The sequence below is a fragment of the Triturus cristatus genome, chromosome 2_1 (genome assembly GCF_964204655.1).
Source record: "Triturus cristatus chromosome 2_1, aTriCri1.1, whole genome shotgun sequence".
NCBI classification, from domain to species: domain Eukaryota; kingdom Metazoa; phylum Chordata; class Amphibia; order Caudata; family Salamandridae; genus Triturus; species Triturus cristatus.
Window position 1 is genome coordinate 989,444,350 of NC_140581.1, and position 27,997 is coordinate 989,472,346.

The 27,997-nt window shown below is 44.1% G+C and overlaps 1 protein-coding gene across 1 annotated transcript in view; it reads left to right on the forward strand.

The window, feature by feature from the left end:
* PRSS12 (serine protease 12) overlaps positions 1-27,486 on the forward strand; it is a 474,415-nt gene extending 446,929 nt beyond the window's left edge. The window contains exons 12-13 of the mRNA XM_085634365.1: positions 12,454-12,734; positions 22,012-27,486. Of these exons, the coding sequence (XP_085490491.1) occupies positions 12,454-12,734; positions 22,012-22,319 (589 nt within the window). The 3' untranslated portion in view covers positions 22,320-27,486. The remainder of the gene's footprint in view (positions 1-12,453; positions 12,735-22,011) is intronic.
* The last annotated feature ends 511 nt before the right edge of the window (positions 27,487-27,997 follow it).

A 27,997-nucleotide genomic window follows, 5' to 3' on the forward strand; every position in this document is an offset into this window, starting at 1 on the left:
CTACGTCTAAGGGGTAGCTTGGCTCCGGTCAACAGGCTTATATCTCCCTCTGGCTTCTCATGCTTGCATCCTACCCAGCTTGCAATCTGGCGCAGCCTCACCCAAAAGAGGACGCTACACTGATTAACTGTGAAGTTTTATTAAAAAGACTTGACCACCTCTCCTCTTGGTTAGGCTTAATTAATCAATTTTCCATTAAACTGGTAAAACTTCAGTACCTTCCCAGTACCTTCCTAGTATATTTCTAGTACATTCCTAGCACATTTCTAGTATAATTCTAGCACAATTCTAGTACATTCCTAGCACATTTCTCTATATCTTGAGGCACACCAAATAGAACAGTACACGATGACTTTTCAAACAGTGTTTACAACCATCAAAGTTTAACCCCCGGTCACATTTCAGTCAGCGTTTTAGGTATGACTTGACCACTCCACAGGGAATGTTAATTCAATTTGGCATCCCACAACTACTTTCCCTGGGGCCTAAGCACAGCCCCTGGACTCTCTAGGCTGTTCCACAGCAGCTTGGTTAATTGTCATTTACTGCTTCTTGTCCCTTGTAGCCCTGGTATCAGTCCTGACCGCTGGGGTTGAATAATACTTCACACGGTCACCTCCTAACAATATAACATAGGCCTTAATCCCCCTAGTTCTGTGCTGGTCTCCTAGGGATCTCGGCTACTGAGAAAATTATGAATAACTCGTATGGTTTCCAAGGTCCCTGAGAACAGCTATGGGCCTCACAGAATTCTCTCACTCCCCTCTCTCCTCCACCAGGCCCAGCTTACGGTCAGTCTCGGTGTCCTCTTTTTCAGGGGTCCCGTCAGAACTGGAACCAACTCCCCCTCACTTCGTGAGAGACAGACTTCTTCGTCGGCGAGGCGTTCCCCTTCTCAGGGAGGACGAGGACTCGGGAACTTCTACCGATCCCCACCCCCCCGAGGAATAACTTATGGGAGATCCCCTGACAGGATAAACCACCTTCGGGCTCTTTCCCGCCCCCTGTCCGATTCCGTGCCTTACTCCGTTACAATCTTCTGGACGGACAGCTGCAGAGGACTTGAATTGGGGACAGGGACGTTGCACGACCCGCGCCTCTAGGGACAGGACGGGACGCAGTCTCCCACTTCTTCCGGCAACGAAGGGCGGCGCTTAGCCCCTTCCCACGTGATCGGAGGACGGCAGCCTCCGGGCCAGACACGCCTCCCCCTCCTTCTTCCTGACTGCTTCCTGAGGCAGCTCTCGCCGGAGCTTCGACGGAGTCGCTGGCTCCCGGCCCCTCACCTCCTCAGCTCACTGGCACCGCAAGTCCACACCGAGGACCACCGGCCACGCGACCAAGACGTTGGGGTCCGCTTCAGGTAGGGACCGGACACAAGTATTTTCGGGGAAGTGAGGGGGGGGGGGGGGAAGAAGAGTCTGGTGCGGCCCTCACGCGATCAGGAGGGCTCCGGGAGAGTTAACCAATATGGCCCAGTCTTCTTGCTACGGGGTGTGACTCACCCTTCCAGACCAGGGACACAAGGCGAAGGGTAACGGGTGCTGGATCCCACACAGGGACAGTGACGGAGACCCGATAGACTTCTGGGCTTGGGCACTATCCAGCAATCCCCGGCAACCATGGACTCGGGAAGTAGGCGGCCCTGAACGTTAATTCATCCCCTCGTCCCGGCTATGTTCAGGGACCGGTCAGGTGGTTGAGGGTGGTGTCACTGCCGTAGATACCCTGGCAAATCCTGAGATCTGTCCACTCTTTGTCCAGCGCAGCCACCTCCCTACTCACGTGCCTTACTCCTGACTAGCCTGCCGCCTCACTCTACTCTAAAATGGCTGCCCTCCTGCCACCTCTATTTATCACCTTGGGCCTGACTTGCCAGAGGGGCCCAGAAGGTTCTGGAACCTCTCATGGTAGTCATGGCCCAGGTGCTGAGGTGACAGTTGGAGCCACCATTTTGTGCCTCTCACCTTCCCCATCTATTTCCCTCAGAGGAGCACCGTGTGTCTTTTCCTCAGGTGATGTGAAAAAAAAAACACCCAGAACCTCTACATCAGCACCCAATAGTTAGGTAGACAGAAAAAATGAGGAGGGGAGAAGGGACAAAAATAATAAGATGAGGAGGGAACTGCCAAAGGGCTGACAGGTCTAACAACAGGTAAGTAGCTATTGTTCTTATCACTACTTTTCTTGCCGCTATGCTTCGTAGCGTGGGGCTTGATGATAGGAGAAATGTCGCTTAGCGACATTTCTCCAGTCATGTCAGGTCAGGAACGCCCACTTTGCATCTCATTAGAGATAGCGTGACCTTGCTAATTAGGCGATAAAATTATCGCTGCTTTTCGCCCAAAAACGGACGCAAAAGCGGCGATAATTTTATGTCGCCTCGGTGCTGATATGCCCCCAAGTTGGCATTTTTTAAAAGAGTGGTAAAGGGATCAATTCTTTTGGTCTAGACAAAAAGCCTTGGGGATAGGCTAGAAACATGTAGATCAGGAGACATACACCATTTATATTATATTTCTCCATCTCTCCCCCTTTTAACAATACCAGCCACAGGATTGAATAAAGGTTAGATTCGACGTGGCCAGGTATTATTTTAGATTCACATTGGTTTCTGACCCTTCCACTCTCACATCACTATATAGCCCAACCACCCCCAGAAAAAAAAGTGCTCCCATGTCTCCGTTGGTCATAGCACGTCCCATTCCACAGTGGGGCGGGAAGAACACGATGATGAAGCATACCACCAAGGGACCTTTTGATGGGAGAGGGTTATTTTAAGGAACCCAGTGTTTCCCTTAAATATAGATCTTGGAAGGATAGAGAGAACAAACGTACAGGTGGACTCTCTTTGGTTATGTATATATTTTTCAGAAACATGTACGGCCACCATAGTGTGTCACTCACAAAATGCTCAGCCTGTCCAAGCTTCTATTCTGATGCTTGGCCTAACCTCAGTCATCACCATTCTTACAGCGTTCTTAGTAATTTAATCTCAGTAGGGTTAGGTAACTTCTCTGGACTCACAGCCTTTTAAATGGCCCTAATGCTCTATTGCTGGTCCAGGTGATCAGGAATTTTGAAACAATTAGTAAAGGAAAGGGGTCTATGGATCTGGGACAGTAAAGTTGGGGATTAGTGGAATTTTGTCAAATGTTGCTCGTCACTCGGGCAATATTATTATTGAGTTTGGTAACCCTCAATTATATCAATTACAAAAATCGTACGTTGTGTACAGCTGAAATATTTGGAAGGTACCATTCTTCATTGACAACCTGTGTTGTTTTCACCCAAGAAGGAGTGTTGTTTTGTTTTTTTGTCCAAATGTGCTGATGTTCTATGTGCTGGGTCAATTTAATTCTTCACCCATCACTAGGTACCCAAAAGGATATAGAATATCCATATACATTGTTTGTACTCTGACCAAATTGTGCTCATGCCCAGCTTGATAAAATGATTTAGATTACCTGTACTTTTGGACCAGTGTCTGTTATTATATTCATTTGAATATTATCTGTAATCCAAATCTCCCAATCCATCTTTTTCAACACCACAAATGAGGAAAAGGCATCTCCTAATTTGTTGAAAGTTTATAGAGCAATATTCTCCTAAAGTGAAGTTTGCAGGCTCTGATGACGTATACCCCATATTGCATACTTTGCTGCCAGTTGTTCTTAGGAATACAAATTATTTTCCATAACATGGTTCTTTTCTGTCTCCTAAACTGTCTACACCCACTCTCTGCTTGACTACATATTCTTAACCATGTGTGCTTGACCTTTAAATTCCATATCACTGTCTTGTTCTTAGTGTTGCCGAGCAGGGGGTTTAGAGGGCTAAGACTGTATTTTGGTTACACAGAGATTCGTCTTTAATCTAATAGGCAATTGACTCAATTTATGGCGCATTATTATCATTATCCCACCTACCAGTGGGGGCTTGTTTACTGTAGTTTTATTGTAGCTTTAAATTGAAAGCAAAGTAAATATCCAATTAAAATGCTAATACTATCACTACATTATTTTTATTGCTGACATGCGACACACTTTCCTAGGAAATAAATGTGATAGCTTACATTCAAGTACTTCAAGAAATACAAAAAAGTCAAAGCAGGAGAGAGTTGTCACTCTAAACTTTACAGTGGACTAATACTGCATGATTATAAGTATCATTTTTGGACCACTTCCCAGACTTTTAGTAGCTATTATAACTAAGAACTATGAACGCCTGGAGGCATTAACACATTTGTACTTCCCTGTGGACAGCTAAATTCAACATTTATGAGTTATTTGGGAAAAATACAATTGCTATTCCCCAAGATCGGTTCCAGCCATTGCATGAAATAACAGCTTAGATTCCTGTATGTACAATATATATTTCTATATAAATCTATGTACTTTTAAAAAATTTATTCAGATTTTTGTTAAGCCATTAGAGCACCGCAGGACTACTTTCAAGTACTTCAAGGGGATGAGATAGGTTTACTGTGGGCATCAGAAGGTGAGGTGTGGACAAGAGGTGCAGGAATGCAGAATAGGACGATCATTTTATTTTTGAGCGGGCTGTTAATGAGGGACTAAGGAGAAACCCAACCCCTGATACTTAGACAGTATGCGTTAAAGGCTGCTTTATTCAGAAGCAACTAGAGCTCCCAATATGTCAACCTTGGGTTTAGCCAAACACAGGGGCCGATTCCGATGCGGTTAGGAATGGCTCCAACCCTCCGTTGGAGCCATTCTAACCGCATTGGACTTGCCTGTTCGGATTCCTTTCCGACCGAGCCATTTCGATGGGCTTGGTCGGAAAGGAATCCAACTAGGCTTTCAGGATGGCATCATGAAACCCTTCAGTACTCTTTACGGCCGAGGGCGTACGATGGCAGTTTTCCACTGCCTTTCTGTGCTGGCCTTTCCTACACAGAAAGGCATTTGGAAACTGTCTTTGGGGGCCCCCAGCAGGGCCCCCATGGGTGTGAGGCTGCCGAATGGTGGCCTAGGGGCACCAATGGTGCCCCCCTGTTGATCCCTGCACCCGGTCACAGGCACCTTGGGGTGCCTGCCACAGGGTCCAGGGATAAACTGCACCTCTGCTCTTAACGATGCAAGCATGCATTACGGTCGGAGAGAGATCGTTCGGTTCCAGTTCCTGACCGATGTCAGACGGACTCCGGTCCGTCCTACATCGGAATCGGCCCCTTAATGTCCCTCACAACATCCTTAATATTAACTTCAATCCCAGTCACTGTGCCCTAACCAGTACCCCCCCACTTCAGGTTGTACAGTCCTATGAATACAAACTCTATTAACAGTCCTAACTGTACATTTCCTATCTCATAATCCTTATTGCAAATCCCTATTGATAAATACATCTCTAACCACTTGCAAGGTCTGAGATAAGTATTGCACCATCAGAGATGTATTCCAGACCACTTCTACAAGTAGCAGAGCATGGTCTGCAGTATCAAAAATACTTTCATTAGCCCTAGAATGCAGAATGCAAACCGATATCAACTGAGTATGGATTGCCTGCATGCATAATCATTTTGAAATGCACCTAGGCATGTGCTGTTCCCCCGAAACTGGCTTAGTTTGATTGGTTCGCTGTCCATAGAGTACACACACATTGTGAGTTTCTACAGCCACATGTGTTGCGTCCTCTCCTCTAACCAAAACATACTTCTGCAGTAGCGCAACCCCAGGACACCAGGGCCCTCATTTATGGGATTTTGACATAGGGCAGTGAAGCAAGTCGCCTAGCTGCACTGCCCTATACCAAAATGAAAGGGCAGGAATGCATCATATTTGTGCAATAAGGTGCATTTCTGGCCTTTCTCCCTGCGCTGGCACTGTTTCAGCAGCCTAGCACCAACGTAGGCACCATTGCACCATGGTGCAAGGGTGCCTCTGTTGCATGAAGGATTATTTTTGTGCAGGAAGGGGCACCTCCTGCACAGAAACAATCCTAATAGGCGTGTTCCTTTTCCTGCACATAGAAATAGGAAAAAACAAGGAGAAATAAATATATTTCTCCTCAGTATGCCTCATCTTAAGAGGCATATAGATTTGGTGCTTCCTTAGGTTAACATGATTTTTTAAATCTGGGACAGAGATAAAATCCATGGGTGTTACGTGGAAACACCCACTGAAACGCCCATGCAACGCCTCCCGAGCGCAGAGTAAGGTGACACAGAGATTTGGGCTGCGTCACCTTACGCAAGATTAATGTGGCCTTATAAATCTGATTCAGAGCCCTCCGTCATGCAAGTACTACTTTACATGGTGCAAAAGTGATGCAAGGTGCTCACAAATAAACACCCAAGTATCAACATTGCACCTCTGCACAGCTTAACCCATGCAACATGACGGAGCTTACTGCTTGGATTGGGTGAGCTGATGGTGGTCTCCACATCACATGCATGAGGGCCATTTTAGCTAAGGAAACCACCAAAAGGAAAAGATAAGTGCAGAATGTTGCTGCCCACAGTTTAGACAGCTCCTGTTCCCTGCTTTGTTATTGCATTTATGACACTTCTGTTTCCTTGAACTCTGACCTGTAATTTTAGACACTATTTTTGTTCTAGCCTGCTTTTATACTTCCCATTGTCTCTTGTACCCCAAGTTTACTTTGAACCCCCAACCCATTTACTCTTCCTGCTTTCACATTAGTTCATCCCCACACTTCAATTATTCCCAGACGTCTTCTGCAACGTGAATGCCATTCATCATCACAATACTGCTACTTCTTTCTTGTTTCTGGCGATATTCGTATAGTTCGTGTAGTTCCCCGTTTGAGACTCTAGCGTTTGTATTAGCGGTATGGTCCCAGTACGAGACATTGCTGCTGGGAATCGTTGTAACACACTCACACTCACTCTATGCTTTCCTGTCCACTACTTAATGCCTTCTGTTGGTTCTGGGTCCTCTATAATCTCTCTGTTCTTCTGCTATGTTGAGGGCGAACGTCATTATACTTTAAAGTACGCAAGACACTTGATGGGGTATTGGGAAGCACAACCTCTAGCACTGTTCTTAACTCTCTGTTTTTGTTTGAACATTAACCTGTGATCATCTCTCCAATGTCTTCCCCTGCACTGCAAGAGTCTCCTTAGGTGAGAGACAGTGCTTTCAAAGAACGATGCTTTACTCTATATTCTTGGCGCTCATCAGGCTGTAGACTCACAACAAGCAAGTAAAGGATATTAGTGAAAATTAGAGGAGTACCAAAGATTAGAATCATTTCATTTATGAAAACTGCATCTTAATTACGATTAAAGTAGCATTGACTTGAATGTTATTGGCACCTAAATCATTTCCTTCAAGTCCAGTCAAAGTAAATGAACATCAATCACTAGCATTAAAAAAAAGAGTAAAAAAGAAAATGAAATGACTGCTGTGTACGTACATATGTTTTGGTAAAAATAGTGTAATGTAATCAATTTATTTATTTTATTTTATTTATTTGAAAAGTTTTATAAAGCACGAACATGACCCTTGCTCAGTACAATGGAGGTCAATATTGTAAAACAACAAGGAGTAAACAATCAAGATCAGGTACGGGTAGTGGGCCCCGCTCGTTCAGTTTCTCACATAGTGTAATATATTTCCTGTAACATTCAGCAAAACAATCATAGAGTGGCTTGTTACAACACAGTAAAATAAATGACAAATCTGTAATTGGCACAAGAAGTATTCTTCTAGTATAGTTCCAGCAGGGCCATAGTGTAAAATAACAATTTACCAACCAATCAAAAACAAATAGAGAAAGATAGGTTGGGATAAATGTCAAATCTGTCAGCAAGGAGACTTGAAAAAGAGTACAGGATGATGCAGTTAATGTTCACTCAGGAAAAGCCATTTGGCCTATTTCTTAAAAGAGGTAGTGGAAGGATTGACTCTAATCTCCGTAGGAAGAGCGTTCCAGATTCTAGGCGCAAGGCCGGAGAAAGCACGTTTGTACGTACTTTTCTTTTTGAATTTAGGGATGTTTCAAGAGTAGTGTGGACGTACTTCTTAAGTTCCGACCGGAGCCAGAAAGAACAAGCTTGTTCGCCAGATAGGCCGGAGTGATGTAATGCAGGGCTTTATGTGTGAGGCAAGCTATTTTAAAATGAATCCTGGCTTCAATAGACAGCCAGTTAAGCTGCACAAGGTCAGGTGTGATGCGATTGTGATTTTTGGAGCCTGTGATGAGCCTGGCCGATGCATTGAGTGTGGCTCTGAGAGGAGCCAAGCTCACTTTAGGAAGCCCTGCAAGGGTTACCAAACCATATTCAAGTTGTGAGAGCACCAGGGATTGTGCTGCAGGCTGTAGGTCTTCTGGTGGAAGGAATGGCTTGATTTTCTTAAGAGTGTTGAGATGAAAGTTGGCACCCCTAATAGTGGCACTGATGTGAGCTTGCATATTAAGGTATTTGTCCAAGGAAATGCCTAGTGATTTAGCAGAATCAACCACGTGAGGGGTGCAGTTAAGGGCTGTGAGTTGTTTTAGCCATTCCACTGTAGGTGCAGAGTGATTGTGTGGAGCAGTCAGCAGGAATTCATTTTAGAGGGTATTCAACAAAAGATGGTTCTGGGCTAACCATTGTTGAGTTTGCGAGAGAGTCTCATTTAAGGTTTTAATGTCTTCCAGAGAGGAGATCTTCAGGTAAAGTTGTGTGTCGTCCACGTATATGTAGTAATGAATGTGAGAATGGTTCAGAATGACAGTGAGAGGTTCCATAAAAAGGTTGAAGAGCGTGGGCGAGAGTGCGGATCCTTGCGGAACTCCAATCCTGACCGGGGTACTGGATGCAAGGGACTGGTTTAGTTTAATCCTTTGTATGCTGTTATGTAAGAAAGAGGCAAACCACTTAAGGACCGGTCCCGAGAGACCCATCCTAAGTTGAAGAAGATTAAACAAGTTATCATGTTTGATGGTATCGAATGCAGAAGACAGGTCCAGAAGGATCAGAAGACAAGGGATATTTTGATCAAGGGATTTCAGGGCGTCATCCACAATGTGAGTTAGAGCAGTGTCAGTACTATGCCCTGCTCTGAAACCGGATTGGTAGAGGTCAAGTAGTTGTAATTTCTCTATATGGTTGCAGAGTTGCTTGTGGACGCATTTCTCGAGCAGTTTGGCTAGCGTCATGATGTTGGTGATCAATCGGAAGTTGTTAGGATCAGATAAATACGAGTTGGGCTTCTTAGGGATGGGAGTTACTTGTCCAATTTTGAGGCAATCAGGGATGCCCCCCTGCAGTAGAGATTCATGAATGATCCTCGACCAAAGAGGTAGAATGGCCGAGTTGAGGGCTTTAAAAAATTTAGCAGGCAGTGGATCATTGAAGTGAGTGGCTGGTTTTAGAGTTGCCATAACGTGGAGTAGTTCTGTGCACTCTGGCAGAATTAAGGAGTTCCAAGAGGCATCATTTTTGGGAGATCAACCAAGAAGTAATGAGACTGCTGAGGGAACCACAAGTTCCACTGATGATGTGGTGTAGATTAGAGGTGGCACAATGGGAGTGTCAGGTTGTAGCTCCTGTTCAATTTTCCTAGTTTTTTAAGAGAAGTGCACTGTGAAGTGCTCTCCGCTAGGAGGCGGGGTCAAGGAAGCCAGGTTGGGGTTGGAAGAGTGGTTTGCTTGCTGTTTGATGATTTCAAATAGCATCTTGGGTTTATTTTTAGCACCGTCCAGCTGCTCCGTGAAATGGTCCGCTTTAGCAATGCAGATTGTTTGGTTGTAGGTGCTTCTCATTTTCCTTAGCTGATAGAGGCTAGTAGTGGAAGGCTCATTTCTCCAGAGCCTCTCTGAAAGCCTAAGTTTACGGCGTTCAGCATTTAGGGAACCGTTAAACCAAGGTTTGGATTGTTTGAAAGGGATCCTTTTAAGTTGTTTCGGCGCAATGGTGTCAAAGATATTAGCCACCAAACAAAATACCCATGCTCTATTATATGATACTAGACTAGCAAGTGAGTGACTGCATAATGTGCACGTTACAGCCTACAATTATGCGTTGTAGCTGTGTATTTTAGATTCCATAAAAAGATTTGTCCAATTGTATGTGTGCATGAAGACATCTATAATGTGCCATCTAGTTATTTTTTTACCAAAGTAGTTGAGTGAAGATATTTAGCCCAATAATTCAAAGTCTCCATGGCTCACTAAATGTGTGATGTCAAATAATGCTCCTTTAGGCCCAAATGCTTATATGGGCAATCAAGAGTGTCTGCAGCTGCAAACACAATACACTGTGAGGTAATGTAGGACCTTTTATGCTTTTGTATATTGCTTTAAACCTATTTAGGAAGATCGCTGCATCACAAATTCACCTGCAAAAGATATAACATCTAATATGATGCTGGCCCGTTAAGGCTGGCCCTACCAGTTTCAACCTGCCTCTGGAATGGTTGTCAACTGGATACATTCCTTCTGGCTCCAACTGACTACCATTCATTCCGACAATACAAATGATGATGTTTGTGTGGTCACTTCAGGCCCAACTACACAGCGACATTTGTACATGATGTTTGTGTGTAAATATGCATGTGTAGACTCCTGTAGCTACAAGAGTAAATGTGGCACAATTAATGTAGCTTTTGCTCACCAACTGGCACATGCATCAACAAAGACTTTTGCGATTCCTTAATTGCGATTTTTAAGGAATCGCAATTAAGGAATTGCAAAAGCCTATGCATGTAGGAATCGCTATAAAAATTGCGATTCCTACAAATTCCTTAATTGCGACTCGCAAATTGCGAGTCGCAATTAAGGAATGCCGCCCCATTCATTGCTATGGGCCTCAAGGCCCATAGGAATGAACTGGAGATTGCATGAGCAATTTGCGAGTACCAGTAGGTATTCGCAAATTGCTCATGCAATTTCAAGGGTGCAAGTGTGGGGGCATGTGTGTGCGCAATATGAAACTTTGAAAAATGCACAAATGTGCATTTTTCAAAGTTTTTGCAAATTACCATGAAGTTCAACTTCATGGTAATTTGCTCCCCCTATTAGCGAAATCGCTAATTTTTTCACTTTCATGCATTGCATTTAAGGAATCTCAATTTGGGATTCCTTAAATGCAATCGCAATTTAAGGAATCGCAATTTAGAGATTCCTTAAATTGCGATTTTTGCATTTGGGATGATGCATCCCAAATGCAAAAATACCGGTCGCAAAGGGGCAGATTCTGAGAATCTGCCCATTTGCGACCGGTTTTTACATTGATGCATGTGCCTAAAAGTGTTTTGAATTGGGATCTCTTGCCAGTAGTTGGCCTCTCACTTGGGGGTCAAAGTTTAATGCCTCTGAGATTCACTTTATAGGTGGGCTCTATATCCTAAATATATCACCAGGACATTCCTAGTAGTAAGGGAAAGGCAGAGCAGTTAGATGAAATCTGAAAATAAAGCATATTATACATCATACTCATCACTGGTTAACATATTTTGTGTTGTTGGCTTTGATCTGGATTTGAAGGTAGAGTGCATTTACATGCACCTAGTGATTGTCATATTAAATAATACAGGCTGCCTAAAACACAATGTACATGATCTCCAGTGTGAAATGGAAATAAACAAAGGATGTAGTGAAGGAAACATAAGATCAACAGGCCCACATCAGAAAGAAAGTAAAATATTTACTCATGTGATGTTTTGCCTAGGTTTTAGTTAAACGTATGACTTTCTTGAAATTAAATCCTGGACTAATTTTGCAACAAGTCATATGTGGGAAAATCATACTGAATATATTCACACATCCAAAAACTTTTCCTTTGTTTCTCCACTGGAAAATTATTTTCTCCTTCTGTAAGACCCATCAAATTTGGGGGTCTTTCTCCAGTGCCACACTGAGTAGGGACCTATTCATGGCTTTGTCAGGAGTAAATATCCAACTGAATACAGGGTGAAAATTACCATAGTTTGCAAATGCCCACAATCTTTCGAGGGTTCAACACTTTTTGAACTTGTCCCCACCCTGGAACACAAAGTCTGTTAGCAGGTTTATTAAAAAAAATCATACATAAATGTAATTTCATGTTTCGAAACTCATGTTTTGTGACTCTCTAAAGAGTTCGCACTCCTATGTGATGGCATTTGTGCACCTAATAGATACTTAGGGACGCAAATACCTTTATGACTCGTGCCCAAAGTGTTCAATCATTAGATTTTAATGTGGGTGTCACTGGGAAACAACCTTAAACAGTTCCAATATGCAAAGCAAAGCTAAACACAGATCCAAATAACAAAAACACAACTGCATTTTGGCATCAAGTAAACCATTGTCAAAATTGCAAACTTGGTGCTTGTCAAACTCAGATCCAGAACACCCACCTTGGTGTTTCACCCTATTTTTTATTTCCATTTGCATGATTAGATATTTTCAGCAAGTTGGTCATGCTGAATGAATGTAGAGTGTGTATCGGATTTGGATTACAGTGGGCTTCGTAAAATGTTCTTCTGACATTTTCCTCAGGTATGGGAACAATACTCGAAGTTACGCAGTGAGAGTTGGAGACTATCACACACTCGTCCCTGAGGAATACGAAGAGGATATCGGAATCCAGCAGATTGAAATCCACAAGCAATACAGGCCTGAGGGCAGCGACAATGATATCGCCCTGGTCCGACTGCAGGGACCAGAAGAGCAGTGTGCTAAATTCAGCTCTCATGTCTTGCCAGCCTGCTTGCCCCTGAAGCGAGAGAGGCCGCTGAAAACCGCACCAAACTGTTACATTACTGGCTGGGGCGACACAGGTAAGCTGATTGTCAGGTATTTGGTAGATCATGCTGAAGCTAACACCTGAAATGTAGCTCAAAACACAAGTGCCAAAATGAGTGACGTTAAAATTAGGTTTTATCTATTGCCTCTCCCACCGACTGGGATGGCTGTCAGGACGAACATAAAAAACCAAAGAGAATCCACCCTAGTAAACGGAATAATAGTATCCTTCCTAGGTCAGTTCTACACTGTCAAGAACTGTGTGTCCCCTACAGTTGTATAGGGAAACACAATGTTTTGTTAACATAACCCTCACCCACAAAAACGTACCTTGGTGGCATGCTTCATCATCGGGTTCTTCCCGCCCTGCTGCGGAACGGGGCATGCTACAGTGTAGAACTGACCTAGGAAGGATACTATTATTTTGTTTACAAGGGTGGATTCTTTTTGGTTTTTCATGATAACACAGAGGAGGATGAGTCCAAAACTTTTCCAAATTCTTCACTCCCTCTCTTGTTTATAAATACTGTGAGGGGGAACAGCCAGGCCCAGTCAAAGGCAGGCTTTATAATCCAAAAATAACACAAAATTACGAGACCAGCTTGGTTTCCTCTGTTCTTGAAAATGTATGTGAAGTAAGGCTTGGAAATTCTTGTGCAAACCAAGAAGCTAACATCTACATGGACGTAGTTTGGAGATAGTCAGAGGTCGCAGCTGTGACCTTTGACTTGCTCCCTGCTACTCCTGGCATTTCCTTTGCAACCCCTGGCCTCAGAGGGGGCAAAGGAACTGTAACATTTTCCAGGAGTACATTATATTACATGACCATTCCATCATGTGGCAGCATCTAGAAGCTTCACAAAAAGATATGTTCTCATCCAATACGGGGGGGGGGGGGGGGTTTGATTAAAAGAAAATATTTTCTTTAAGGACGAAAACCCTCACTCACCCGAAGGTGACATGCTTCATCATGGGGCTCCCTCCTCACACCGGGCCCGTAAGGTCCTAGGTGTAGGCTACAACTCTCCACCAAAAGGAAATAAGTGGAGAGGAGCTGAGGTGTTTTCAATGGGGGAGGGCCAATGAGATAAGTGAGCAAGAGGCAGAGTGCAAAAGAAATAGGTGAAATATTTAAAACTGTCTCAAGGGACTCAATAGCTTTATTTGGGCGTACCCTTGGACAAGATTAAAATAAAATAGGGCTACGGGTTAAGAACAAATATACCTCTGCTAGAGGTCAACATGTTTCTGTCCTCACTCGACTAGAAGCTACCTGATAATGCACAGATAATATTACACAAGCTTTTGTCTCCTTTTGTCTTAAGTCAAGAAGAATTCCCAGGAGTAAAATGTTCTGTAGTGCAAGGACCCTCAAAATATATCCAGACCAACATGTTGTTCTACAAACTGATTTACATAGAAACCTGCCTTTTAAAAATCTGTAATCAATAGCAACTAATGCTCCACAGAACCTCATGTTCAATGTTCTTGCATCTGCCAGCACAATCTGGGTCATTCACAATGAATCCCTCCTATAGCATCTTAGAGAAATTGCCACGCGCTCTGCAATAGATCATTGATCACTGACAGCCACTCCAAATTGCAGTCATCAGGAGCAACAAATACTCAAAATGTATATTAATAGGATTTATTTATATAAATTCTGACTGTGTTTATTTGACTTTTGCAAGATATTACAAATTTAAATATCTGTTATTTATGTTATATATTCAGAATCATGTTATACTCATTTATCTCATGAACACCATGTTTGATAACCGGAAAACCCAATTATTGTGGGGGCTTTTGAGGTCTGGGGTTGGAAAGAACTTTCAGACATTTGTAATTGAATCGGTACATCTTCCATCAACTTATCCAACCCTACTTAAAAACTACAACTTAAGACTGCATTTCACAAATCAGTCAAACCTGTTACAAACATTCCTTAATTGAAATCACAGAAGGTTTCTGTTGCCTCTGGTGTCTCTAGTTCAAGTTGCTTGTAGAGAATGTCTATCTTCAAATGAGGCAGATAGTTAGAAAGGCACAGCCTTTGGTTTACACCATCAGAATAAACTGCTTCTTGTGGTAGGCTCACTGTTAGAAATGGGATTTCTGGTTGGCTAGGGCATGTGCCTAAGCCAGTCAGAAACCACCACTCTAGTCAGGGCAAGGGAGTTACACGCTGAAGATAACCCCTGCTCCCCCCCTTGGTAGCTTGGCACGAGCAGTCAGGCTTACCCCAGAGGCAATGTGTAAAGGGTTTGCGCAACACACACACACAGCAGCGACACACTAGGCACACCACAAAAGAAACTCCACACAAGGTAATATATAAAAATAACCTTTGTATTATCACAAACACATTAGAAAATAATCACAAATGTACACTGTGCCATTTGGCACTAGGCAATATTTCAAGGGGGATCATATTCATAACAGGGCCAATCAGGCCACTGTCAGAACCCTCAGAATGCAAGAAACAACCAGCAGCTACTGGTAAAATACGGGAAACAACCATTACAATGCAGTCATTACAATGCACTACATTTGCAACGCAGTCATTACAACGTAACTGCCCTTACATCGCATGCCATTACAACGCAGACATTAAAACGCATGTCACTACAATGCATGCTATTACAACGCATGTCACTACAACGCATACCATTACAACGCATTATAAGGTAAGTAATGGGGAATAGTAAATGTTATCCCTACACTATCCAACACTTACCCTACTGTTGCACTTACTGGAGTGGGAATAGTAATTTTTACCCCTACACTATCCAACACTTACCCTACTGTTGCCCTAAAAGTATTATGTGTTGTAATGGTATGCGTTGTAATGGTATGCGTTGTAATGGAATGCATGTAAATGTAGTTTCTAAAAATACGTTGTGATGGCGTGCGTTGTAAAAGCATGCGTTGTAGTGGATGTTGCAATGTAAAACCGCGCTGTAAAGGCATGCATTGTAAATGTTTGCGTTGTAATGTGTCCTGTTTGTAAAATACTGTACTAAGCATCATCACCTTAGGCATAAACCCATTATGCAAAAGAACATTGGGCAAAAACACATTATGCAAAAGAACATTAGGCATAAATACATTATGCAAAAGAACATTAGGCAAAAACACATTATGCACCACATTAGGGCCTTGCGCCCTACCAGCACCTCAGGTGCTCACAGGACTCCCTGTCATGCCTTATGTCCACCAAAGCAGGGCGCTAAGCGGCCACTACAGCAGGGTGCAGGCCCAAAAGGCCGGTGCCAGAAATGGGGGTGCAAGGGTTTAACTCACCCTGGTCTCTCTTGACACCCAAAAGAATGCCCCCTCAATGTTGCAGCTGCCCGCAATCAGGACGTGCAGCTGTTGTAGTGTAGTCCCAATAATACACTGTCATGCAGGACCTACGCTGTTTACGGATAACTTATACTGTGGGTCTGGTGGCAGACTGACTCCATGCACCCCCACCGCATATGTTAGCCTATGGTTTACATTAGCTAGCTCGTAGTGCCACTAGAGTCTCCTGTTATCAGAGAGATTCGTTTTTGGCAACCTCAGAACACAATAACCTCAGACTTGTGGAAACAATATACTACTTTTCACCCAGTCACTTGTGCTTGCTTGTTTTGCTCTCAGAGAGATACAGAGAAGAAACAGTTGAGCGTTTTTACAATAAGAATTTATTGTACCGTAGTTCTTCTCATGTAAAATAAGTGCAGTGTTACAATTGTAACACAGTAGCAGAGATATAGAACCAGCAGTACAGTGAATAAAAAGGAATAGTATTGTTCTACCATTATGCAATAGTCACGAACATATACATGAATATGAAATGCATTTATAAAATAAAGTCCATAGTCCTAAGATGCCTGACTAGATGTACCTAAGCGTCCCTAGCATGTGAGTAGGTGCTACAGAGCCTAAGAGCCAAGAATCCCGCTAGGATTGAGTCGCACCCCCATACCTGAATAGTGAGAGTGTGGGACTTCGTCCTGGACTTGAGCTGGAGCTGGACACCCCGCAAGGGATCATCAGACCACTGTCAGCTGGAGCGATGGCATGCCGGAGCTGCAGCGTCTCTGGTCAGTGTGTCAGTTTTGAAGTCTCGGTTCCCTCCTGCCTTCAGATGGGAAGAGGTGCTGTATTTATACAGTCTATGTACGTGTGTTACCCATTGTTCAGTATGAGGATGACGTTGAGGATTAAACATTGTGCGTCGATGGGAGAGGTGAAGTATACCTCCTGGAGAGTGTATTCATCAATTATTCATATGTGCTAAGGATGACGTCTTACGGGAATTGCCCCGTAAGTATCCCTCGGGCCCACTCTCTCCCTTGAGATGGTTCTTTACGCCCTGGCATTTACACCCCTTATTAATTTCAGAACCTGTGTGACCTCCCTGACCTTCAATCACACCGCCGGGCTCTCCCACCTGCCCGCATCGGCCCCAAACAGGAATCGCTGCATGTGCCACCCCTAATTCCTTGTGGCCCCACGTTACCTCCGCAAGCGGATCCTAGTTACTGGAAGCTTTTCCCTTGTTCCCAAGCATCTAATACAGGTCTGTCTACGACAACCCAACTTATACCTTAGCTATATATCGCGCAGGCTTCGCAATTGATGCCTCCTGTTAAGACAGACTTCATCACATACCCTTACATGTCACCCTTCTTTCGCTCTGCCTAAACATCGCTTGTTCCAATTCCTGAATTCAGTTCCGCCTTTTCTTACGACTCCTCCCTAACTAGCTCTGTCGTTTCTCTTCCCTAGATCGATAACTCTACATCTGTTTTTGTTTTTATACTCGGGACATATGGTCACTCCATTGTTTTCTCCTCCTATAGATTCTACTTGCTCACACTTCAGTCCTGGTGATGATCTTTAGTTATTAAGATCGAAACGCCGTCGACCTCACAACCAAAACTCCTCCACTGTATTTGATTAGATTGGAGATTTGAAGTTTGTTGTCAATGCGATGTAAAGCTTTTAAATGTCACTAAGCACCTTCACTTCACGCATTTGCACTTTTTTCGTGTGAGCACCAGAACTATTATCATAAAGAATTGAATGATACTCCATTTCTGCTATTAATAAATGTGATGTCATTCCAAACCATGGGTCCCTTCATACATTGCTTACTGTGTCCCGCTTGGACTCCCTATGGAAGTGTTCCTTTAGATTAATACTGCTCTCATTAATAAGTAGCCTAGGCTACCCGAGGACCTTTTTAGGCCTCCCCTAGACCATTGTTCCTTTCAACTAAGGATGACGTCTGAGCAATCGATTGGGAAAAACCCACCCTCGTCATGGAACTAGGTGAAAGGTTTAGTCCATAAAAGGCTACTGTCCTTATACGGCGTTATGTCCGTATAAGGCATTCTGTCCTTATCTGGAGTTATGTCTTTAGAAGGCTCATTCATATGAAATGACGGGAGATGATGTAGGGAAAGTGTACGATGTTTCCTGAGCCTATATCAGGTTACCGATATGAAATATAACACTGTGTGACCAAATGGTTGTACGCACCTCTAGTGCTCTTCTGGCGGCCTCTGCAGCGCAGACAACACGTGTGATACACTGGGGGGCAGGGGTGCATCTCACCCCTATCTCTTCATAAAAAGAAAGAAATGCCCCGGTTGTTGCAGCTGCCCGTGCTTTCGCAGTGAAGCTTTGAAAAGCAGCACTGGCTCCCACAGTGCCTTGAGAGCCCCCTTCACCGGGGCTCTTCCGGTGCCACTCACAGCACCAACAATGCTCAAATTTCAGCCCCACTCACCTTGCCTGTTCTGTGTAGGATTCAGGCGCCGACAGTGTGCCTGGCAGGCCCCACCTCATGAGGCCTCTTCTCACTGCGCCCGGTCTCTGCTGGTACACGCGGGACTTCGGCAGGTAGCCCGTGAGGCTCTGGTCCCTCTTTTGGAGGCTCATCAATGCAGGGTAGGCTCCAGTCCACCGTCAGGAACAACTCTGCCTCACTTCTGCATCACGATGCCTCTCCTTCAACTGGCCATCTGCTTCCTTTTCCTGGCCCCGCCCACAGTCAGGCAACGGACGCCTGGCTTCCGGGTCACTGTGGCGGCTTCTCTTCTGTGCACCAAAATGTGGGGTAGGCTCCCGCTCCACTTCTAGGCAGCATGGGGGAATACCCACTCTGGGATTCCCTCAGAACAACGGGCAGCAAGACCCCTGGGGCACACCTCACAACCCGGGGCAGAGAGGGCCCCTTCTCCGGGGCGTCAGTCAGTTAGGGAGGTGAGCGCAGCCCACATTGAAGGGCACTAGCGCTCCTCCCGTCCTTGGCATCAGTAGCAAAGATGTAGCGCTCACGAGGCGCTAGGCTCCAGGTTATTTTTAGAGGGGCAGAGCTGGGCACAGGTAGGCCAGCACGTACGAGCCCCCAGGAAACAGCAGCTGGGTCCCATGGCGGTACCTCCTTGCCAAGCAGTCCTTCCAGCCCCTAAGCAGGTACAAGTCAGCACCAAGCACACCATACATGGGGGGAAACAGCCACTACTACGTAGGCATCACATCGCGATGCCATTACAATGTGGTTGTTACAACAACCGCACTGTTACCAAGCAATGTCATTACTACGTAAGTCATTACATCGATTTGCAGTAGATGGCATGCTAGTATAGTTTACTATTCCAACACCTTCCCTACTGTTACGTAGGCTGGAGTTGGAATAGTAAATTATAAATTTCTAATGTCAGTGCACCATCTATTGCAAGTTGATTTAATCACTTGCATAGTAATGGCTTTGCATGGTAACAACGCAGTCGTTGTAAAGACCGCGTTGTAATGGCACGCGTTGTGATGACTCACGTTGTAATGAGTTATATTCTACATGGGGTCACAGCCCCAATATTTATACTCCACTTGTCTTTTTTCTGCCCTGGCATAGGGCTTGGAGAACCAGTCCCAACTGGTTCTGGGGGGTACTAAAGCACGTTCTATACAGTGCTGACACCGTCCTTTGTCAGGTTAAGCTCTGGCCCCAGACACACCACAGGGGGCAGAGCCAGCATTGAGCAAGGCAGGCACAGACCTATTCAGGGTCAGGCGCTACTCCTCCCACTACTCCAAATGCAGTTATCCCTATTCAGCCTAGTGCTGACTCACCCTGCCCCTCTGGAGCCACACACCTCACCAACCTTTGTCACTCCAGAGCCAGACAAGCACTACACATCAGGCAGGCAAAGACACATAGCACATAGAAATGCCAACATCTAAAAGCGGCATTTCTAAAATAGTGATAAAAAATCTGCACACACCATTACGCAGCATTTATTATCACTATTCCAAACATACCAAACTTGACCATGCTGCTCCTCTCATATCAGGAATTACCACTGAAACACTTGTCAGGGAATCCCCAATGCATTCCTATGAGAGGTCAGCCTTACAGCAGTGAGAAACCAAAATGGCGGTTTGTCACTACCAGGACATGTCACACATTTAAGGGACATGTCCTACCTTTTACCTACAATCCCGCTGCCCATAGGGCTAGCCAGGGCCTACCTTAGGGGTGACTGGCATGTAGTAAGAGAGGGGTCACAGAAGTGGCACCCACTTTATGTGCCACGTCACAGCAACAGTAAACTGCGCGCACAGGCCCTGCAATGGCAGAGGCCTGAGGCAGGTTTGAAAGGCAAATCTGATGAGTGGCGCAAGCAGCACTGCAAGCCCACCAGTAGCATTTAATTTACTGGCCCTTGGTATCTGAGATAGCACTTTACAAGGGACTGACAGGTAAATTAAATACGCCAAACAGGTGCAGACCAATTTTACCATGTTTACCACAGACAGCACATGTACTTTACACTGGACAGCAGTGCTAATGTGCCCAGAGTACTAAAACCACCAACACCAGGTCAGAAAAAAGACTAGGAGGAAGGCAAAAAGCTCAGGGATGACCCTGCAAAAAGGGCCATGTCCAACACTCACCTTCTCTACAGGAATGTATTGTGCTCTTGTGAGAGCTTGCAGACTATAGCAGATGGCTTGTTTGCTAAGCTTAAGAATTGTATGACAGGGCAGTACAGTTGTCTGGCTTGCGAGCCTTGCCTATGGGGCACTCCTGTGGCTCCTCTTTGCTTCAGTGCCCAGCTCGGCTGTCAGGGACCTAACATTAACCCTACATGGGGGGCTTACAATGAAAGGTCAGAGCCACAACCCTGAAAAGGCTGTCTGGACCAGTAGAGACCTGAGGACTGGAGGATCAGGATCTCAGACTCGTTGAGCCACGCATGGCTAGATTCACTGAGGCTCTCATGGAGCCTTTCTTCACCAGGCTCAGAGAGGCAGAAGATGGAGAGGAGTTGCCAGACGAGACCCGCTGTCCCTTGGTGGGCACACTACATGGGTGACATGCAGTCAATCCCCACTAAGGGCTGTCACCCACCTTGAGAAGTGGGGGTGCACACTCAAAAATGGGGCTTCCTTCTAACATATTTTGGCTCACGGTCATTGCTACATACCCATGCCAGATATTAAGGTGGACACAAGAGGGACATCAGAGGGTCACTATTGCCACACCTCCACGCATGAGCTGTGCCTCATTTAAGTGTTGGACACAACTGGGATCGACCACCACTAGTAGACAGTTGAGGCTCTGTGTCAAAGATTGAGTAGTGAAAATGTGCCTCTAGGGCTAACAGCGGGGAGCAGTATGATTGAGTAGGAGTAGTGTGAATGAATGTGCCTGCCGTTTTGGAGAGCTGCAGTTGAGTTTCCTTTGAGTTTTGGTCTGTACGGACAACGGTCTAAGTGCACTTCTGAGTCTGGCACCCATCATACTTGTGAGTGTGTTTCATTAGGGAAAAAGATAAACAATGGGGGGTTTTAAGCACATAGGCGACACTTGAATTTTTACTGAAGATATCATGTCCCTATCACATTTTAACTCATAAACAAGGTAGAGTTGTCATTCCTGTACACGTAGCACCAACCATAACCACACAGAGAGGAGTACACCCTAAAAGAAAAGTCATATGCCCACAATGTAAAAACCTGGTTACACCAATAACTACTGAAGCTAAAATGAGATTGTTCCATAAAGAAGATTTACAGGTACATACCTTCTAATAATACTTTGATTCTGTGGTGGAAACCCTTCATAAAGTACTTGCGTTCTTATGACAGGGGTGGTGGCAAGTGGGGGTGGCAATTGTGTGTGTGTTTCTTCTTTTGTGCATCTTGCATGGGTTGTTGTTCCCAAAATATTTAATTCATCATGATGTTAAAAATGTTAAATACTTATTACACATTCTGACTCTAAAATATGTTATCTTTTTCTGAAAGGAAGGGCCTATTCCAGGACGTTGCAGGAGGCGTCCATCCCTCTGCTACCCAAGAGGGTATGTACACAGCGATACAAGAGCCGGTTTACAGGGCGGATGCTTTGTGCTGGGAGCTTCCAAGAACAGAAGCATGTGGACAGTTGCCAAGGAGACAGTGGTGGGCCGCTGATGTGTGAAAGGCCAGGAGGAAACTGGGTTGTCTATGGTGTAACCTCTTGGGGATATGGTTGTGGAGTGAAAGATTCTCCTGGAGTCTACACTAAAGTGTCTGCTTTTAGGCCATGGATCAAGAGTGTGACCAAACTATGAGGAGCCCTGCTCAGGAAGGAGAATTTCATGAAAGGGGCAACAACAGTGGGTGCTAATGGAGATACTAGAATGGTAGGGTTGCAGCTTACTTTGGGCCAAGCAGGGACATATCCTTTTGTTGTTCGTGTCTGTGGTTTTCCTTTTCTCAGTGAAAGCAGATTTACCTCATTAAATTTAGGGAACACCAATACAAAAACCAAAGCATATACAAGAATTCAATACATTTTGTTTGCAGATGAAAGTGTACTTGAAAGCAAATGTTTAAAGACAATCCAGGTTTTTAGTTTCCTAAAGGTGGACTGATTGCTTTTCCAATGATTAATTGCAATATTTACACCAAAGATTGCTTAGTACAGACTAGGAGATGGTGGTTTTAATTCACGTGGTAATTAAGCATAGCGATCAGGTTCCTTTTAATGGTAAACAAAGAAACATTGAGTAATTTAATTAGGCCCACATAAGCGCCGACACTGTGGTGCACAAGTCAAAGTCTCTCAGTTTGTTTTTAATTGCAAAAAATGCTTTAATATCATTCAGGGCCTGCTTCAAATTAGTGGGGGTTTACATGGACCTATAGGTGGCCATTACTTTTAGATCAGAAACAGTCCAGTCTCTCCCTGTTCTCTGTACATAGCTGTATCACACAAACAGACCTACCTCATCTGCTTACACATATGCTGCTGGAGCTCTGGTCTCTTTATGGAAAGGAGGATCCTGGCAGCCATAAGTACCATCTGGTTTGTGAGAAGGCAAGATGCACTGGCGAGAGATTAGAACCGGTACAAGCCAACGTCTGGCAGCATGCAGTGTAGACCTGGTATTGTCTGCCCTGACCCGGTCCAGCAGCTCGTTACTCAAGAACACAACCTTGCAAAAGTGACACTGGGAAAAAGCCAAAAGAAAATGCCAACTTTGGGCTTGTTTGTGTCTAAAAGGCATACTTTATTCTGGTTCCCATTCCTCTGCTCTCCGATGTGCCTAAGCAAATGCTGAGCTCACCCGAACTTAAGACTTTTCTACAGACTCAAGGCCATTCCAGTGTTGTATTTGTTGACACAATTGGTGCTAATGATTTATTTAACTATGATTTTTTTATTCTGCATTTGTACAGTTGTCTGTAAATATTCCTTTCGCATCTACAATAGTTTGATAGCTCCCATTTGCATGCTCCAGGCTGTGTTTGATAAGAGAAAATATTTTCCAGGTGTCCTCTTCAACTTTTCCTAGCCTAATTTTGCATGTATGTTTATTGTTGCGAACAAGACTGCAGAGCGAATTAGGCCCCAATGGCCTTATCGGTCTGAAGGAAACTACATGCGCATTGTAGCTGTGCAGCCAGTTTCCGGATTTCTAGGCTGAATCCAGCCCACTATGTGCACTTTTCTTGTTTCCTATGTTGTAAGTCAATGGAATATTTGTTCACTAAGCTAGGACTCAGTTTTAGGTTCAACTCTTCTGCGGAAAGCCTAGAATGCAGGTAAATCTATTTTGCATGAAAGTTGAAACACAGAGATGGATAATAGCATTTGTATAATACTTTATAAGCAAATGAATGCACATCATCTTGTACGTATGTATGTCTTGGTATTTCTATCTCAAAAGTCCAGCGGGGGCGCAACTGAACCTTGTACAGAGCAATAAAGAGACATAGGAATTATATTGGGAGAAGAAAGGGAATGATTTGTGATCATGTGGAATTCCAAGGGAGCAAGAGGGTTCCCTTTTGGGGGTCTTCCAGTGCACATGGACAGGAAGTAATTTACTATCCTTCCTAGGTTCTGTGCACATTCAGGACCTGTGACAGTATATCAAATTACATAGGTGGTTTTGTGGTTACTTACATGGAACACCTCTTTGTAGTGCAGTGAAAGTTCAACAAAGTGATTGTAATATGCATCAATCTGATAGTACGCCATAAGTGAAAAAAGATATGAAAAAGGTGTCCTGTTCTAGCCAGAACATTTCTTACTAGTACTGGGAATTGACATATTGATGTAAAAGATTCTTATTTATTATTACTGTAAGTGTGAAAGAGAAGTTTCTATGCGTGTTAGTCTTAGGTCAATGCATATTAAATTCAATGTTGCTTTAATTTATGGCCAAACATCAGGGTTGTCTGGCCATATGGGGCACATAGGAACCCCCAGTCTGTGAGAAGACAGTGAGCTACTTTGAGGAAAGAATGGGTGAAGGGAACATCAGCCCCTTAATTCCTCACAGCAGCACTAACAGTGTAACCATTTATCATAATAAATATACAAATAATAAGAAGTGCCCTCTGATTCCTTAAACACTAACTCAGTGGTATTTGAATCTGGTGTTGATTCAGGTCTCCCTTTCAACCAATGGATAGTTGTTGAATAGTGGATAGTTTAGTTGTTTACTTAACTTTTCTTAACTTTAACATAACTCTTTGAATTAACTTATTCTGAACAAGTGTATTTAAAAGCTTCATTTGAACCAGCCCTTTCAGCTTCTTACCATTTCTCCATCAATACAAGGGGATGAAGAACTCTATTGAAATATTAATTAAGTAATTATGCATCTAGAATACATAAATAATCCATGGATGGACAGTTGTTAGTAGATTACGGTGGTGTCCAAGCAGAGTGTATTTATTGTCATGGATTAAGCATTGTATCAGACAGCACACAAAATTGCTCATTCCAGCAAGGGAAGAACAGTTAGCATAGCATTCTTGATAGGTGTTTGAATTCAAGAAATCGGACTGCGGATACTTGTTCCTCCCTCTGCTTACGTTACAAATCATTATTGCCTTCACTCGGACACTTTAGCAGAAGGGTTGATTAAAAACATCTGTAGTTTTCTATATATATATCCAAAGTAACGTCTTCCAATGTTTCTTGGACCCACCTGAGAAATTGTTAGAAATAACTGTGAGGAAAATGGACAAACAAAAATCAAAACCAATCCTAAGTAACATTTATTTTCAAACATTCTTGTTCTTCTCTCGAAAACGTTGGCTCTGGTGTGTTGGTTCCACATATTACAGCTTCCTGGGAGGCTTCTGGTACCTGACAAACTGAGCTGATGTGTGTAGCAGCACCATTCATTGCAAACATGTTTTTTGTTTCCTGTTAACATGATAAAGCATTCCAAATAACAAACTGCAACTTATATGGCAGTCCTAACTTAGCAGGAAATATTTCAAAGAGAAAGAATCTCTGTGGGAGATCTCAATCAGTTATTAAAGGTGAGCACCTTTTCCTACTCTGTGACTGGCCTAAATGGTAGAATGCTCAACAACCTTCACAGTGGTCCACAACTGAGATGCTGTACTAAAGCTCGTAAGAAGCAGCTCTTTAATAAACCTTCCAAGAGCGCTTCATATGCTCTCCATCTGTTGGCGAATGCTGTTTATATGCATGTTTTGATTTTAAAATGCACCAAAATAGACAGATTTAACACTTAGGTGCCGATTCCGATCCTGTAAAACCCGGGTATGAATCGTCGTACGGAGCGTTTTCTCCGTACGACTCGTACCCGGGGAATGCACCTTACAAACCAGCAAGTACGATTCGTACAGAAATACCATTTCCGTACGAACCATAAAAAACACAGTGCGACTAAAAAATACATACAAGTCCGATCCGGACAGCGCGTACGCGACATTCGCACGGAGTCAGGCAGCGTTTTACGGGCCAGCAAGTACGATTCGTACCCACAGCACTTTGCACGGGAATATTTTTACGGGAGACAAAAAGTGCCGGAAAAACTAAGTAGGCCGCGATGCACTAGGAAAAGGGGGCCGGTACGCACCGTACCCCCATCCCTACACATCCGCACCGTACCCCCAGCCCCCCCGCATGTACGCGCTGTACCCCCAACCCCGTATGTACGGCGCGTAGCCCACCCCCGCATGTACGCACCGTACCCCCACCCTCGTATGTACGCACCATACCCCCACCCCCGTATGTACGCACCGTACCCTCGCCCCCGTATGTACGGCGCATACCCCCACCTGCGTACATGCGGGGGTGGGGTACGCGCTGTTCATACGGGGGTGGGGGTACGCGCTGTACATACGGGGGTGGGGGTACAGTGCGTACATACGGGGGTGGGGTACGTGCCGTACATACGGGGGTGGGGGTACGGTGCGTACATACGGTGGTGGGGTACGCGCCGTACATACGGGGGTGGGGGTACGGTGCGTACATGCAGGGGTGGGGTACGCGCCGTACATACGAGGGTGGGGGTACGGTGCGTACATACGGGGTGGGGGTACGGTTCGTACATACGGGGGTGGGGTGGGAGGCTGGGGGGGCCATACAACTCGTACCCCTCGCTCAGGTGTACCCGGGGTAGGGGTGGTACACAGTTCGCGCCGTACGGGACGTTTTACATACGAATGTGTATTCAGAACGCCGGTATGGATCGTACTTGTGTGCTCGGACTTCAGTTTTATGAATCGTACGTAAAACTGTCCGGGGACGTGTCTAGAGACTTTTCCCGAGGTCATTCGTATGTATTTTCCATGTACGAATCGTACTTGGCCGTTTGTACGGGACTTGTACGATTGGTACGTAAAAAAATACAGATACGAGTCGTACGGGAATTTTTTTTAACGGATCGGAATCGGGACCTTAATGTGGACATCCCAGGAAGAGTCACGTACAGCAGGAGTGTGGACGTCTAACATCCGCAGATAATTGAACAATTGACTGTTTTTAAGGCAGTGTTGTTGTGATTGATTTTGGTATGGTAAATACAATTATGATTAATGTTACAAATTGCCCCAAATAAATATATAGCAGCAAATGTTTTATTTGTTGCTCGCTTTCTATTTCTTCAGATCTTCCAATCAACTCATTTGGATTCAAAGAGAAAAGTAAATCTTTCTAAGAAATCAACAATCATATTAATGCGCGAACTGTAAACATTTAGTAAAACTCATGCATCTTCTTCAATAAACATGAGTAGAACTGTTGAGCTAAATTGACACTATGTGTATAATTCTGCATTATAACATCAGTTGTGCCACAGATGATTCAAGGCCAGCACCAAGGCTCAAGTAACAAAGAAATTACAAGACAGATCATAATTCCACATCAGTTATTATTTCATTTAATGATTATCTTATATTTTCACAAATAAGCTCCATGTAAATATGTAATATTGATTTTAATAATAAAAATCTTTGTGACAATTTGCTTCAATGTGTATTATTTGCCGATTATTTCACACACAAAAAAATAGAACCATCCAAAACTACCCCATAAAAGCAGATACTCATTATAATAAAGAAACAAGGGAGACAGTCAGTGGTAAAAAAAGGACATTTCCATGTCTAAACTGCACACATTACAATATTATCTTAACATGAAGTACTGTGACAAATCCAATCACAGGTGAGAAGATCCCATTAAAACAATTCACTACTTATGACACACTTTTGATTTTATGTGCATTACATAAAATAACCCTGTTGGAAGGCAAATGTAGGAAAAACCAGCAGGCAGGCTAAAACAAGTTTTACTGAACATAAAAGTAACATAAGAACAAGTAACATGAGGGCTCCATTGGCGGTCCGCTAGAAATACCAAAAACACACTCTCAATCAAATCAGAGTTCAACTTCTGGAAAAAGTCATACCCCAAAAAGGGTTGAGGACGTGGAGAAAATCCTAGCACAGATTGTACTTTTTCTTGGATTAGCAG